At 54.4% G+C, this 15,729-nt stretch overlaps 6 protein-coding genes across 6 annotated transcripts; 4 read left to right on the top strand and 2 right to left on the bottom strand.

Annotated features, from left to right (window-relative positions):
• Positions 1-1,054: 1,054 nt before the first annotated feature.
• FBOXP (F-box protein) lies at positions 1,055-2,681 on the top strand (the record flags this gene model as incomplete). The annotated part of the gene is made up of 2 exons (XM_014693798.1): positions 1,055-1,392; positions 1,628-2,681. The coding sequence occupies 2 exons, from the start codon at positions 1,055-1,057 to the stop codon at positions 2,679-2,681; spliced, it is 1,392 nt and encodes a 463-aa protein (XP_014549284.1).
• Positions 2,682-4,203: 1,522 nt separating this feature from the next.
• CID7 (Polyadenylate-binding protein-interacting protein 7) lies at positions 4,204-6,497 on the top strand (the record flags this gene model as incomplete). The annotated part of the gene is made up of 3 exons (XM_014693799.1): positions 4,204-5,138; positions 5,188-5,880; positions 5,939-6,497. 3 exons carry the CDS (start codon positions 4,204-4,206, stop codon positions 6,495-6,497), a joined length of 2,187 nt encoding a protein of 728 aa, XP_014549285.1.
• A 179-nt stretch (positions 6,498-6,676) lies between these two features.
• On the bottom strand, positions 6,677-7,901 carry G6M90_00g012360 (uncharacterized protein; the record flags this gene model as incomplete). The annotated part of the gene is made up of 5 exons (XM_014693800.1): positions 6,677-6,804; positions 6,875-7,158; positions 7,215-7,302; positions 7,368-7,590; positions 7,659-7,901. 5 exons carry the CDS (start codon positions 7,899-7,901, stop codon positions 6,677-6,679), a joined length of 966 nt encoding a protein of 321 aa, XP_014549286.1.
• Positions 7,902-9,153: 1,252 nt separating this feature from the next.
• On the top strand, positions 9,154-10,432 carry tvp38 (Golgi apparatus membrane protein; the record flags this gene model as incomplete). The annotated part of the gene is made up of 2 exons (XM_066129729.1): positions 9,154-9,965; positions 10,042-10,432. 2 exons carry the CDS (start codon positions 9,154-9,156, stop codon positions 10,430-10,432), a joined length of 1,203 nt encoding a protein of 400 aa, XP_065985675.1.
• A 578-nt stretch (positions 10,433-11,010) lies between these two features.
• Positions 11,011-12,819, bottom strand: G6M90_00g012340 (uncharacterized protein; the record flags this gene model as incomplete). The annotated part of the gene is made up of 2 exons (XM_014693802.1): positions 11,011-12,345; positions 12,697-12,819. The coding sequence occupies 2 exons, from the start codon at positions 12,817-12,819 to the stop codon at positions 11,011-11,013; spliced, it is 1,458 nt and encodes a 485-aa protein (XP_014549288.1).
• A 1,327-nt stretch (positions 12,820-14,146) lies between these two features.
• Positions 14,147-15,565, top strand: pip_0 (Proline iminopeptidase; the record flags this gene model as incomplete). The annotated part of the gene is made up of 1 exon (XM_014693803.1): positions 14,147-15,565. The coding sequence occupies one exon, from the start codon at positions 14,147-14,149 to the stop codon at positions 15,563-15,565; it is 1,419 nt and encodes a 472-aa protein (XP_014549289.1).
• Between the last annotated feature and the right edge of the window lie 164 nt (positions 15,566-15,729).

The raw sequence follows: 15,729 nt of genomic DNA, 5'->3' as shown, positions 1-15,729 counted from the left end.
CGTTGGCTGCTTGTATAATTTTCACCTGAGTGTGTGCGCAGGCCAATCAGGGCCGAGCGAGGGGCTGTGGGCCCATGCTTAGGGTACCTGTTGAGCGTTCCACAGCTGCCAATGCTGCCAAATGTGAGCTGAAGTGGTTTCGCTGGGCCAGATGATGCCAGACATCTGGAGGCCGAGTCCGCCACTGGGCCACTGGCCACTCAAGCCATGTTGCCGTGTCCATTGAAGCCCACTGGACTTGCTCTCCAGATGGCGGCACGCCCCATTCACGCGCGCCTGTGGATATGTATGCAACTTTTCGCGTGGGAAATTTTTTTTTTCCCAACCCTTGGCCTGCTTCGTGTGGCGGTTTTTTTTTTTTTGCCCCATCGGGTTTAACAATGCTTCTGATATTAATACGCCAATGAACTATTGATTAGAAGCTGCTATCGATACGATATACGGTGCTTATCTACTCGTAGGCACCTGCCTAAGGCACTTCGAGTCGTTGTCTTCAGTCTGGTGCAATGTAATCCAGCCTGATCCATCAGAGGCAAGCAAGCACGTTACCCAATACTCCCCCACGTCGCCTCATTTCCAGTGTTGTGTCACCGAGAAGATACCGACTGTATCCTTGGTCTGCCTCTTTACTGCACCACATAGGCGCACAAAACTTACACGCCAACTCTGTTCCTCTCACATTCCGTCACGTCGTCGGGTCGGCTTAGCCTGCCACACCCTCCTTATCCCCCCCCTTGTTTCCCGTGGCAGCCTAGCAGTATCTAAACAAATTCAGTTTGAATCTTGCCCTGCATCGTCACCTGTGACTCACCATTTGTCCTGCCGTCGATCCTAGTTCGATTCACTCATTCCGCCAAATTCGGTCGAGCCGAGAAGAGTGGCGCCGGCGCCATCAGTAGTCAGCCGGTCTACAGGCTTGCTTGAGTTTGGCCTGGCGCTCACATATCTGTCCAAGGGAAGTGTCAAGTCGACGTCTGACATCTGGGGGGGAAAGACAGCAGGTGACGTGGTGTTGCAGGGTTTCGTATCAGCATATCAGCCCTGCTTTCTAACCATGCCGTCCGCCGTCTTGCACCACCAAGCCAACGGCATCGTCCGTCGATCACATGAATATGAATCTGCTGAGTCGACATCTTGCGACGACAACGCCGTCACGCACGGTGACTCCATTCCCACACATCCACTTGGAGTAAAGCCGTTAGGCAACCGCTACCTCTCCAACGGATCGAATGCAAAGGCAAACAGTGGCACATGGGGTTTCTTGCCCGATGAGATGCTCATGCTGATCCTGGAGCAGGTGGATGCAAAATCCTTACTGAGTCTCGGCTCGACCTGCAAGTTTTTGTTTGCCTTTTGCCACGCAGATGAGCTTTGGAAAGCCCTGTTTTTGCAGTAAGTTCTGCCTAACATTTCGTGCGTCCCGTTGCAGTGTTGTTACTATTCACGAATGACACATTTCGCTGTAGTAGTCTTGGGTCACTAATCTGAGAGCTGGAACCAGGTTATCGGTAGAGGCTGGTCATTCCCTTAGCTGGCTTGGCTCATGGAGGTCAACTTTCTTAGCCTTGTCCAAAGATCAGGAGGCTGTAGTAGGCTGCGGAAATGTCTTTTCTGACGTGTTGCACAGGCCATTCGCTTGCAGCAACATTGACTTGTCAAGCTTTGTGAAAAACATCCCCAAAGCGAACCAGATTCGCCGGATGGAGAACCTGACATATGAACAATATGCAGAACGATGGACTGAGAAGCCCTTTATTCTCACCAAATGCATTCAGGACTGGCCAGTGTGCTCCAAGTGGACTATAGACGAGCTGCTCAGGGCATACGCCAGCGTTGAGTTTCGTGCGGAAGCAGTCGACTGGACCATGGAGAGATATTGCAACTATATGAGGGACAACAAGGATGAAAGTCCACTGTATCTCTTCGACCGCAAATTTGCAGAAAAAATGGGCATTACTGTCGGCCACCAAGATGGCACGGCTTACTGGAAGCCAGACTGTTTCGGCCCTGACCTGTTCGAAGTTCTCGGAGACGAACGCCCTGCGCACCGATGGCTGATCATTGGACCAGAGCGAAGTGGCTCAACCTTCCACAAAGACCCCAATGGCACGAGTGCTTGGAATGCAGTCATCCAAGGGTCCAAGTACTGGGTCATGTTCCCTCCGACAGCTCAGGTTCCCGGTGTGTACGTGTCGGAGGACAGCAGCGAGGTCACAAGTCCTCTCAGCATTGCTGAATGGCTCCTGACCTTTCACGAAGAAGCCAGGCGGCTGCCTGAATGCGTCGAGGGCATATGTAGCACGGGCGAGATTCTGCACGTTCCGAGTGGATGGTGGCATCTTGTTGTCAACCTTGAAAGCGGGATTGCCTTGACTCAGAACTTTGTTCCTCAGTCCCCCAGCCTTAGCCTCCTGTCCGAAGTATTGCTATTTATGCGAGACAAGGCTGACCAGGTTTCTGGGTTTGAACGCAACGTGGAAAAGCCGTTTGAGTTGTTCAGGGAAAGATTGGGACAGCAGTATCCAGATATTCTGGACAAGGCTCTCGAGCTAGCTGACAGGAAGAGCGGGAAGAAGCGCAAATGGGATACCGCCATTGGCAAGGAAACGGAAGAGGATGGATCTGGAGGAGGCTTCAGTTTTGGGTTCGGAGGTGGGGATGACGATGACGAGATTCCGTAGATGGGAAGCTGACGTCGAACCTGACATGGTGTTTGAACTGAGCAGTGGCGATATAAAAGTAGGGATGGTATCTTGATTGTAATTTATGGGTCAAGTACGCACGGCGGCCTTGGTTCGTGCAGTCTGGTGGTAGATAACTTTTACAGTCGTCCTGGTCCCTTCTGATCTCTTCGGGCACTAATCAAGCGCCAGGTCGAGGTCCAGCGAGGTCCAGCGAGGTCCAGCGGTGGAAGACAATCTGGTGGTGTCAACTCCAGTGGACCACGGACCATTTTGATTCGATACGGAGCACCAGTCGACGCCTGGCTCATGTTTGAGGTCAATTGGCACAGGCCAAGGGATCGTCTCCACAGCGGGACGAGGCTGCAAAGCCGCCGAGTGGTCGCCTCGGTGGTCGCCTCAGATCAACATTGGGAAGCACTAGTATTACTCCCGAGGAACTCCGTGTGTACTACAAGAAGGTACGGAGTACCGTGTCATGTACATGTAGCACTTGGCCGGACAAAGGTCCTCCTCAGCTGGACATCGGAGCGAATATTGATGCTGGTTGGAACTAGAAGCCAATGCTTCAACGCTCAATGTTCCTTTGCGCCTCAAAGCCTCCATGTCCACCCCCCTCCTTCAAACCCCCAAACCCCCAGCCAAAGCAGTACTTGAACCAAACCCACTCCGGCCGTCTCGTCATCGCTCGCGGTCCTTTCTTTTACCCATTAAGCTCCGATTCCTGCACTGACGCCGGGCGCATTCGGAGTCTGCATGCGCGCAGTTCGACGGCTGTTATTCTCTGTCTCTTGTCCACCGACCTAGCTGCCGGGCGCTTTTGACGGCTTATCCGTGACCTATCTGAGCCTTGTTTTGCCGCGGCGCAATGTGAGCTCCCCATCCCGGTACGGAGTAGCTGGATCCCTTACTCGTCACCTCCACCACCACCAACCCCCCCGTGGCCGACCTCTGGGCATCTTCGATTCTTCACCACCTTGTGCCTTTGTTGTCCTGCGTTGCTTTCCACCCTCTGAAGTGCGGTTCATCTGTCAACTCTTTTTTTCTCCTTCATCTGCAGTGTTTTGGCTTTTTGGCTTGGAGTCTTGCTTTTTTCGTCCCGTAAATCAGTCCGCATTTCGCCACTCGTGCTACATCCATCTCCCCCCCCCCCTTTGGGACGCGTCGTTCTTAACCTCGAGGTTGCAGGTCTAACTCAATCTCATCTCGCACATCCCTCTCATACCTGAGTACGAACCCACGAACCACCTTGGTTTTTGCAATTACTGCCTACTAAACTACATGTATTCAAGCTCACGCGCGCTGATCCATCGCTTGATTTCGACTTGGCCACCGACCACACGTCTGCCCTCGATTTGTCGTGCCATACCTGAGTCGTGCCTTCCTTGTTTTGCAAATTCGACTAGTACATCAACGGATCGAATCGCCTCTACCTTTCTTGTCCGAACCGCCCCCTTTCGTAACAAGCCCTCGTCGTAACGTTGTAAGCACGCCCCTTTTTGTCGAAGGAGCCACAATCATCATGGTTTCGGACGAACACTACGATTTGTGCCTGCCCATTCTGCAGGACACGACTTTAGAAGATGAGGACAAGACAGACAAGCTGGAGGAGCTTCTGAAGAAGGAGACCAGCCTGACTGGCTCCTCGTTAGAAAATGTAATTCTCGATGCAATGTGGAGGTTTCGAGAAGGAGGAGGCTCGTCAGCTTCTCCCCCTCCGATACGATCGTCCATCCTGCGACGACCGTCTCCGGCCTCTTGGCGCGGGTCCCCGACGCCATTATCCGGCTCTCCAAGACTTGCCGTGAGCCCTCTCGCTCCGCCAGGCTTCATCCCTTCAACCTTCCAAAGGGCCAAGTCATCTACCGCCTCTCCCTTCTCTTCGCCGCGAGCATCCCCCCGGCTGGCCCTAGCCACACCAGTTATCCCTCACAGTCCAAGCCTGAACGCTTACGAATTCGCCAGCGATGCCAGCCCTGCGACCGAGATTCTCGGCGATTATCAATCTGAGAATGTGGAGTGGCTAGTCAACGACGACGCTGCCAGCACATCATCATCTGTCGGCACGCCCAGTCTTTTGAATGCCGCCGCCCCGGAGTTTTCATCCATGTCCTCGCAACAGATTGACATGTCTCCCTACGACATGCTCCGATCAATCCTGGGCCAAACCAGAACAGATGAGGAGATCGAGGCTGCGCTGGCCTCACACGGCTACGATTTGAGTGCTACCATTGCGTCCATCATGGAAAGCCAAAGCCAAGACGGAGGGCCCCCTCTGAATAGCCTGGATGAGCCTAAGAGCGTGTTGATCGGGAAGTCGATTTCGTCAGACGGACGACCAGTTACGCCCAATAGTCAATCCAAAGGCAGTGTCATTTGCAAGTTTTACATGTCCACCGGCCAGTGTTTACGAGCCGACTGTCGATTTAGCCACGATCTGAGCAACCATCTCTGCAAGTAAGTATAATCGAGAATATGGCATTTCACAATCTAACTGTATTTGTAGATATTGGATCATGGGCAATTGTCTTGCCGGCGACCTTTGTGTATTTTCTCATGATCCATCAAGATTTATGAACAAGCTTTCTCTGGATGACCCAAGCGGCACGAGCAAGAGTCAGGGCAATATTTCGCTGCAGGATATGGCATCTTTTCCTGCATTGCAGCATGGAGGAGAAAGTTTCAACAATTTTGGCGGTGCGGGTGCCAGCCTCATAGCTTCTGGCTTGAATCCGCCCCAAGGGCCCAGAAGCTACCATGGCGCGGAGAGTCCCCGGTTGCGCTCCCGGCCCGGTAGCCGCCACCAGGTCAAGGATTTTACTACTGCTGCTCCCGCTATTGACGATAATGAGGCGTTCCCGTCCCTTGGCTCTGCTCCGGCGAAACAGGGCAAGAAACACCATGGCAAGCGTGGTGGCCATGGACACCACAAGGAAAATGTTATCCCAAACTCCCTGGCGGACATTGTCAAGATGTCACCTTCACCCACTCCCGGTTCGCCCAGACTTGAGTCTAGAAGATTAGGTAACGGTAACTCTGGTGCCAACAGGAATGGTGAGAATAGCGCAGCAGCCCAGGCTATCCAAAGCCCGAAACACATTCCTTGGCTGGAAACCGGTGATCGAGTGAACAAGGCGTACCTTAAGGCTCGCCAAGAGGCCATCAAGCACGGTGGCCTCCGCAATAAATTTTTGCAAAGGTATTTATTTCTAGCAGCATGTGGTCTTGAAAATATGCTTCTAACATTGAAATGCCAGTGCTGCTCAAGCCTGGAACCGAAACGATGCCAGAGCCGCCAAGGCTCTTAGTCTGCGAGGACAAAGTGAAAACGAATTGATGCGAAAAGCACATAGAGAGGCAGCACGAGAACTTTACGAGCATCGCAATAAGCATATGGGCACCGCAGCCGAGATTTATGTAGACCTTCACGGGCTTCACCCAGAGGAAGCAGTAGAATATTTGGAGAAGATTCTCATGGATAACAGCAAAGAATCGCGGCCTGTCTATGCTATCACTGGCACAGGAAATCACAGTAAAAACGGTAAAGACAAGGTCGGCAGGGCGATCCGCAGCTTTCTCAACGAATGGCGGTATGCATATCGCGAATTCTCTGTACCTGGTGATAGAAACAGCATGGGGGGCATTCTTGGCATTGACGCACGCAGCTGGGATAAGTCCCTGGCGAGGGAGGCGGCGGCGGAGGCGGCGGAGGAGAAAGAAGAGGTTGATATCCTGAGTCAAGGCGTTGAGATTGGCGACGGCAAGGTTAGACTGTTGGTGAGGGACCCTCCAAAGGGCCCCAGTGGCCGACGGTAACGAAGTAGAGCCAAAGCAAGTAAAAGACAAAACTTTACAAAACCATACACATGTGCACTAGGGATGCTATGGGTTGATGTAGGTTGCTTTACGTGGTTTGTGATGCCCTGGATTTCAAAAGTAAATGAGACGGCTGTAAGTCTATATATAGTAGCAGTAGATTTATGGTCAAAATATTATTATACATTAGATTCGTGCTGACGCTCCTTTTGTTGCTGATCATCAGTATGATGAGGTGGAATGGTGTTGTAGAAGACAGCCAACAGGACACCTGCGACAGCTGGACCAAACCACCATATCCATTGGTCTCAACAGACAAAAGATTAGCCTCTGCAGTCTCAAATATCAACCAGAAGAAAGAGGGAAAAAATACTCACAAGACATGTCCTTCCTCGCAATGGCGGCGGCAAAACACCGCGCAGGGTTCGCCTGGGCGCCTCCGTAGCCGTCGGCAATGCCGCTGCTCGCAAACGAAACGAGTCCCAGCGAAGCACCGACAAGCAAGGGCCCCAGCCGGGGTCCGAAAAGGACGGCCTGTCGGGGGTCCAGGCCCACGCCGTACGAGAGGTACAGGATGGCAAAGGAGGCGGCGACCTCGTTGAGGAAGACCTGGCCGGCCGAGGTCACGGAAGGGGTGAAGAAACACCCTCCGCCGTGGATGCTGTCCCCATTGTGTCAGTTTTGAAAAAAAGCCAAAAGGGGGAGGGGCCAGCGTACATGGCTGCTTTCTCTTCCCCCCAGACGCCGGTCAGTATGCCGCCGGCCAGCGATGCGCCGAGCAATTGGCCGCAGATGTACAAGACGCCTACGGTCACCGGATTAGCCTGGCGATAATATCACACGAGGTAGAAGGGGGGTGCTTGGCCGAACCTCGTGGAAGGGGGCATATCCCCGCCAGAATGGCCGAAAAGGTAATCATGGGGTTGATGTGGCCGCCAGACGCGGGACTAGTGGCATATATGAAGATGGTGAGGAGGACGGTGTTGAATATGCCGATGTAGCCGCCTATACGGGGCGTGTTGTAGCTGACGAGCGTAGAGACGGCGAGGAGGGATACATATGACAGGCACGAGGTGGCGATGGCCTCGACGACCTTGGGTCTTGGCTTAGCGATGGAGTTTTCAGTCTTCTTTTGGGAGAAGGGGGGGGATCTCAGCGTACGGCGGCCTTCCAGATGGCCGGGCTCAGCCAGCCGGCTAGGAAGTAGTCCCTGTCTTTGTACCACGGTGTCTTGCGGCGGACGGTTGGGCGCACGAGCGGCGCAAAGGAGCCGTCAAAGGCGGCGATGGTCATGCCTCTGTTGACGAGGGGCTTGGATTCTTCAGATACGCGGTCGGGGGTCGGGGGCAGGGAGGGCATCACGCTTTGGAGGGTCGGTGATGACGGGGCGGCGTGTTTTCTCATTTTGCAATGGGGCAATGGCAAGCTTTTGTATGTGTTGTATTTTTATTTTTATTTTTTTATGGTTTTCTGGAGGGGACGGGGGAAGCAGATGTTGTATAAGTCGGGTTTGGAGGGTTAATTAAAGTGGGTAGGACATGCAGTAATGCTTTAACCTTGGAAATTGTGCAGGAGCTGGGAATCCCGGGGTAGCTACGGAGATACCTAGGCCATTTAGTAATTTGACATATATGGTAAAGTATCTAAGTAACTACAGGGTGGGAGGGACTCGCAGAAGTGGGGCTTAGTAACGCTGTGTAAGCGCGTGTAAGCATTAGGCGCTGCAGGCAGTTTGGACAAGAGAGATGGGAGAGATGAGCCATGAGCCGTGTGCAGAGTTGCGTGAGGATTGGTCAGAGGGCATGTTGGAAAGGGCCGCTGTGGCTATTGCTGTCCGACATTAGATATCCAGGGGAGATGAGTCGTGCAAGTAGTAAGTGAATGGTATCGGGGTTGCAAAGGTCCGACGCTATGGAGTAGATCGCTTGCTTACAACACTCACTCTGAGACCAGGTGTGGCCTGCGTAGGATCCATAATTACCATCATCTGCAATAATGCTACCATGGGAAGCGAACATAACGTTGTCGGAATGGTTTTTTAGCGCACCATGGCCGCCTGTTGAGCCGAGCCATGACCAAAACGAAAGACAAAAAGTGATGTTGCACCACAAACAATACCAGTTTTTTTTAGACGCCGGCAGCAGCCGAAGCAGAGCAAGTGGGGCAGGGCTGCTTAGACTCGGAGCCACTCACACGCTGGTTCCCTTGATTGCTAGCTGAGAAGGTGCCAGGCTCAAGCCTCACGCCGTGACACCCCCCCAAACCCCCCCAAACCCCCCTTGTGCCCGGTTGACCCAACGTCAGTCTTGGGTCATCCGTCAAATCAGCCTGTGAAACACACACCTTCCATCGCCACGCGTCTCGCTCTGCATTGTCAAAAAAACCACCAAAGTCATTATTGTGCAACACCAGGAAAGCTTTTGTCAAGCCATCCATCTTGGTCCGTCCCCTGAGCATTTATGTAGTAGTATGTGTTAACTTGCTACCGCCACCCGTTGACCCACGAAGTACTACTTCCGCCGCATCACCGAACATCCGAGCGGCCACCGCATCGACCCAAGTATTTTTTTGCCTTCACCAGAACCACCACATCATGCAACCGTAGCCTCTTCCCATCCGCCGCATCGCCTCGATCCCGCACAAACCCCATCGCACCATGGCCTCGGGCTACTCGGCGGCCAACCAGCCGCGGCGCACGTCGCCCCCATCGTCCTCGCCATCACCACCACCGCCGCCATCATCATCCTCATCGCCATCGCCATCGCCACCATCCGATTCCTCCTCCGCCAGGGCCTCCCCCGAGCCCGTCCGCTGGTCGCGCCGCAGCTTCTCGCCGTCGCGCCGCCTCTCCAACGCCATGCTGCGCGCCCGCTCGTCAAGCGCGCCCCGAACGCTCCTCCAGCGAGCTTGGAGGAAATGTCTCGACTGGAGTCGCTGGCTCATCCAGTACTACCTCAGCCTGTCGCTGCTGTACCGCGTCCTCGCCGTCCTCGGCTGCCTCCTCGGCTGGGCCCTCATCGTCCTCACCATTGTCTACTCGCACCGCTTCTTCAGCTGGCTGACGCCCGTTGCCAAGTCGTGGCGCGAGCTCCCCGGCGGCTGGCTCATCGTCTTCGCCCTCATATTCGTCACCGCCTTTCCCCCGCTCATCGGGTACTCGACCGCCAACACCATCGCCGGTCTCGTGTACGGCTTCCCCAACGGGTGGCCCGTCGCCGCCGTGGCCTGCACGCTCGGCAGCCTCGCCGCCTTCCTCGCCAGCCGCACCGTCCTGAGCAGATACGTCGACCGAATGGTCGGCAAGGACCACCGCTTCATCGCCCTGGGCCAGGTCCTGCGCCGAGACGGCATCCTCTACCTGACCGCTATCCGCTTCTGCCCGTTGCCCTTCAGCCTGAGCAACGGCTTCCTGGCCACAATCCCAAGCATAACCCCGCTGTCGTTTGCGATTTCCACGGCTCTGTCAACGCAAGTTCCTCCGCTCCTCGTGTCACCCCCTGTGTAGTAGCCCTCGTCACCCCAGCTAACCAACTGCTATTGACAGCCCCAAGCTGCTCATCCACGTCTTCATCGGCAGCCGCCTGGCCGTCCTCGCCGAAGAAGGCGACAAGATGACCGCCGGCGACAAGGCCGTCAACTACATCGGCATGGCCGTCGGCGGCATCATCGGTCTAGCCGTCGGCCTCGCCATCTACCGCCGCACCATGGCTCGCGCTGCCGAACTCGCCCTCGAGGAGGGTCAGGACATTGGCCATGTTGAGCAAGGGAGCGGCCGCTACGACGACATCGACGACACCGACGCCACGCTCTTGGACTCCGAGGACGCAGCGGCCATCATGTCAGGTGATGACGTGTCGCTTTGGGGCGCGCAAGCAAACGCCTGGGGCACTTTTGACGACGACGACGACGACAGCAGCCGTAAGCCCAATAGATAAGAGCGCCGCCTCTTTTCCCGTGTAAACCGAGATACAACTAGAGTCGCCTTTGAGGGTGGAGGCAACTGTTCAGAATATGTGACTTTTTTTCTCTTTTGGCGGGCCTTTACACAAACTAGATGGTTGAGTAATGCATCACTTCAGTGGGATACAGGGTCTCTTGGCTCAGGCGAGTTTGCTCGAGCCCATTTGAATTCTACAACAACAATCGTTGCAATATACGTGTAATAGTGTATTGTTTGTATCCACATTTTCCTGTGGATTTATTACTATCATAGAGGGGCTCCGTGGAGCAAAAGCGTCTAGGTTAAAAATATAGATCATGTGATATCATGAAAATCAGAGTGCGCCAGTAGCCCCCTTCGTTAGTCCTAGTCTTTGAAGCAAATTCGTACAATATCCCGCCTGCAACTCCCCAATCCGCCAAATGATTCCTAGTGTTCATACTCATTTCCCTGCTCTGAGGCACAAAAGTCAAAACGCCGACGCTTGCAAGATGAAAAAAAATAAAATGAAAAAACAGGTGATATAAAGTCGCTAGCATAAAATCAAACGCAGCATCAAAGAACGAGATGACCTCACTGAGGTCCTCGATAGCGGTTCATAAATTCAATAGCCTGGTCCATGGGATATCCAATGAAGACTGGCCCGGTGAAGACCATCTGCGGCCCCCTACTATCCTCAGCATGCGTGGAGGCTGGGTTGATAAAGGTTGGTTGGGGTGGAGGCCCTGTGGTGGTAGGTGGTGCCTCTTTCAAGTTGGTGAAAGGCGTGTCCCCGAGCCCAAGACCTTGTACCGGTTCACTGGGCTTTTCCTCAGGTTTTGGGGTAGATGGCGGTGGTCCAGCAAAGCCGGCGGAAAATTTTGTATGATCAAAGGGACATTTACCAGCTCCATTCGTGGCAGCTGGTGGTACATGGTCATGAACAGCGGTCGACATCCTGACAGGCGCTGGCGGCGGCGAAAGAGGATGTTCATCTTCGTGACCTGAAAGCTCGTAGATGGGCACTGAGATACCCCATGGCCGACTGGGTGACTCTCCAACGCGAACTTCCTTTAGTGGGCGATCAAAGTGGCTCTGGCGGTCTTCATCTAGTGGGGGCAATTCTTCGCTGGCATCGGATTCGGCGGTGCCGCTCACAGCCTGTGCCCAGGTTTCGACTCGGACGTTGGAATCGCCATCTCCTGCGTCGCGTTGTTGCAACTGCTCCTCCGACTCCGGGAGCATGGGTTGATGTAGCTGGCTGAGCCCCTCAATCATGCTCACAATGTTGCCATACTTGGAGTCAAGCTTTTTGATCTGTGTTTCGTTGCGTTGATATCGACGCAAGCACACCTCATGACTGCGCGGTAGCTCATGCTTGTGGGTCTCCACATAGTGTGCAATCTCTTCGGGCGAATGCTTGTCCATGAAGCGGATTGGGCACTTGGAGGAGGTGCCATTCGGGGCAGGCTGTGAAGTGGCCTCCTCGAACATGGCAGCACAAATGGGGTCGGCAGAGCTGTGAGGCGTGTGGTCAACACTCGGTCTGCTCTCGCCATCATTTGTGCCGCTGACCGACACCCGTTTGGAGAAGGGGCATTGCAGATTGCCCTTCTTCCCTTCGACTGTGAAGTCCTGTTCCAAGGCGGTGGACATGGAGGTCTCGTCTTGAGAAGTGCGGGAGAGTGTCTCTCGGCTAGAGCCGGTGGTCTTGCTCGAAGAACTCAGTGCAACTAGTTTGCTGGCCATTCGGCGTCCGTCACGGATGATGACAGCAATCTGGTGTAGAGGCTGGGGAGTGGAGCGTCGCTGCGGAAGGGGAACGGGCGAAGTGTCGTCGACGGAAGTGTGCGGTGGGAGCTGTAGTTTGGCCAGCGTTTCCGCTATTTCTGGCGTTCCAGCGGCATATTTGTCCGCCAAATATTGAAACTAGAGGGGAGGAATGTCAGTCGGATTACAATGATGCTGTAAGGCTGCGCGTGGTAGGTGGGAATAGACTAATGACGTCGAGAAAAAAGTATCAGAGTCAAATGGTGTCAATCTCGGCAGTCAGGCTGTAGCCAGCTGCTCTTGATCTAGAGCTAATGATATCTCATCATGTTGATTCAACGACGAATGCAAACCAGCAGTTCTGGTGAATGGGAAAGTGAGGGCAGCTTGTGCAATGCATGCCGGAGGCGTGTTGGCGCTGCCAAGCAAAGCTTCCTGGTGGTGGTATGACCAAAGGCTTGGGGGTTGGAGGAACGAACAATGCAACCAGAGGGCATATGCCAGGCTTACCTGCTCATGGGCAAAGCGTAGCTTGTGCTCGAGGACGGTCTTTCGATCAGCCAGGATCTGAACCTCGTCAGCAAGAGCGTTGAAAGCGTCGGCCAAAGAGTGAGTAAGGTGAAGTTGGTCCATGCCCACGGCGCGAGGGTTGGATGTGAAGGGGAAAAAAAGAGAGAGGGAAGGAGCGGATGAAGCGATGCTTGCTAAGAAAGGATTTAGAGGCCCAGCAGTACCGGGCCAAGGGTCGGCGGACTGTGACTGGCCCAAGAGGGCTGGAGTGGGCAGTGGGCAGTGGGTAGTGGACTTGTCTGGTGGAGATGGAGCATTGCTCAGTGTCCTCCAAGAGCAGTTTGGAGCTGATTCGTCAGCCACTCTTTAGCTGTTAATCAACAACTGGAGTACTAGTTACTCTGTACGGGGTTCCGGAATAGTCACACCAGGACTCAAGGCCAGGAATGATGCCAGACTCAAGCCGGTCAGCATGCGTCGTGATCAAACGCGGCGGTTGCGAATTGGCACAAGCGGCGTGATTTTAGATGCACCACGTACTCTCCATCAATAACCTCCACTTTCCCCTCCGAATCACCATTGACGCCCGATAGACGAGAAGTGGAACGATGGCGAGTTTAATCGACTATCCATCTCCCCTTCGGCTCGGTGTCGGACATCGGAGTGTTGGCTCGCGTCCTACCCTGGACGGCATTGTATTTCTTTCTCAAGTAAATCTTCTCGTCACAAGAGGTCTATCGATAGTGGAAAGCGGGAGCACACAATCCGTCTTTGTTTTTACATTACTCCGTATATTGATGTCACTACATGTGCACGTAGCCTTGGATTAAGTACCTATTGTAGTACCTGCCAGGTGGGCCACCATCACGACCGACTGTCACCACACATCACCATGTACAATGTGCATGCACCATCTTGTACAACCACCACCCGCCACCACCATTTTAAAGCAACCCATCACACGTCGTCCACTATCCATCACCTTACTGTCTTCCCGGCAGAGGATGACCCAACCCTTTGCAGCGCGTGCCTCAACCACCAGGAACGGTGCCTAGATGCCTACAGATGGGAGTACGGAGTACCCATGCCATCAACACCGCACATCCCGACACGCACATCGACTGCCAATCTCTGTGTCACTTGAAGGGTTAGTTCCCCACTGAGTCTAGTCTATGGGTTACACCGGCACAGGCAACACATAGGCAACACATGTACCTTCGTGGTGACTAGCTATTATTCCACATATTCCACATACTATATATATCCCCCAAGACTCGAAGCCTCAAGTGCTCCAAGATGGAAGCGACATGGGCCCATGTCGAGTTGTCGGAGTCGACCAACCTATTGATTCCCCCACGCATCATCCGTGATCACCGCCTCTCCACGCCACAACTGCAGGTGAACCCCATCTCCAGAAACAGCCAGCAGCCAACAGCCAACACCAAACAACATGGGACCAGCAATTCTAGACATTCCCCCAGCCAAGCTGCTCAGCAGCCAGGACCATCTTCTTCCCGGCCAGCTCAAAATTACAACCTTCTTCTTCCAAGTGCCCCTCGACTATGAGAACCCCTCTGCGTCGTCCATCCAGCTCTACGCTAGGCGTGTCGTGAAGCATGAGTCGCCCATCTTCCCGCCCGACGAGGAAGATGCCCTGAAAAACACCAAGCCCTACATGATATACCTCGAGGGCGGCCCTGGCTTCGGCAACCGGGCACCAGCCGACCACCCCGTCACGAGGGCGGCCCTGCCTCGCGGATACCAAGTCCTGTACATCGACCATCGCGGCACCGGTCTCAGCACGCCCGTGTCAACAGCCATGCTCGCCAATGTTGGCGATGCCGATGCCCAGGCCAAGTACTTGCGTCTGATGCGCCAGGACAACACCGTGCGGGACTGCGAGGCTGTCCGGAAGCTCCTGACAGCAGGCTGGCCCGAACAAAAGACCCAGTGGTCTACCTTTGGCCAGTCCTACGGCGGCTTCATCACCCTGTCGTATCTGTCCATGCACCCGGAAGGTGTTCGGGAGTCCTTCCTGACGGGCGGTCTCGCCCCTGTCGGCAAGACAATCGACCAGGTCTACGACGCGACGTTCCGCAAGACGACGGAGCGCAACGAGCAGTATTTCGCCAAGTTCCCCGAGGACGCCCGTGTCCTCCGCCAGATCGCCACCTACATCGAGGGCCAAGGGGGCAGGATCCCCCTCCCGGCTGGCGGCTTCCTGACCGTCCAGCGTCTCCTGACAATCGGCATTGCCTTTGGCGGCCACGGCGGATTCGACACTGTCCACAGCACCCTCACCACCCTCAAGGCATCCCTCGACCAGTTCGGTTTCTTTACGCGCGCTGCCCTGGCACCACTGGAGTCGTTTACCCCCTTCGACACCAACATCATCTACGCCATTCTCCACGAGGCCATCTACTGCGACGGGCCCCGGGGACCGTCCAACTGGGCGGCAAACCGCGTTGGCAGGATCCTCGGCGGGCCCTATTCATGGCTTAACCCGGACTTCGCTGCAGCACAGTCCACCGGACCGCTCTACTTTAGCGGCGAGATGATCTTCCCCTTTCACTTTGATACCTACCCCGAGTTGACACCCCTTCGTGACGTCGCCGAAAAACTGGCAACTTACACAGACTGGCCGGCCCTGTATGACGAGGCGCGTCTGCGGAACAACAAGGTTCCGTTTTACGCCGCCTCCTATGTCGAGGACATGTATGTTGAATACCACTTGGCCAAGGACACATCGGATATGGTCAAGGGCAGCAAGGTGTTTGAGACAAACGTCATGTACCATAACGCTGTGAGAGCCAAGGCTGATGAGGTGATGCATCAGCTGTTCAGCCTGAGGGACGACGTCTTGGATTAAGTCACTTGAAAGGACTCATGGAGCAAGGCAAAGATGATTTTCAATTCTTGCAAGATTGTAGGCTTTCACAAAATTCCAAAAACCCTTCAAGCGTACCCGACATTTATACGATATATCCACGTCTGACTGTGACACCCGTTCCCTGTGCTATACAAGTTGTCTAA

Source organism: Metarhizium brunneum, chromosome 1 (genome assembly GCF_013426205.1).
Source record: "Metarhizium brunneum chromosome 1, complete sequence".
Lineage (NCBI taxonomy): Eukaryota > Fungi > Ascomycota > Sordariomycetes > Hypocreales > Clavicipitaceae > Metarhizium > Metarhizium brunneum.
Note: the sequence above shows the minus strand (reverse complement) of the source record. Positions and strands in the feature narration are given on the sequence as shown.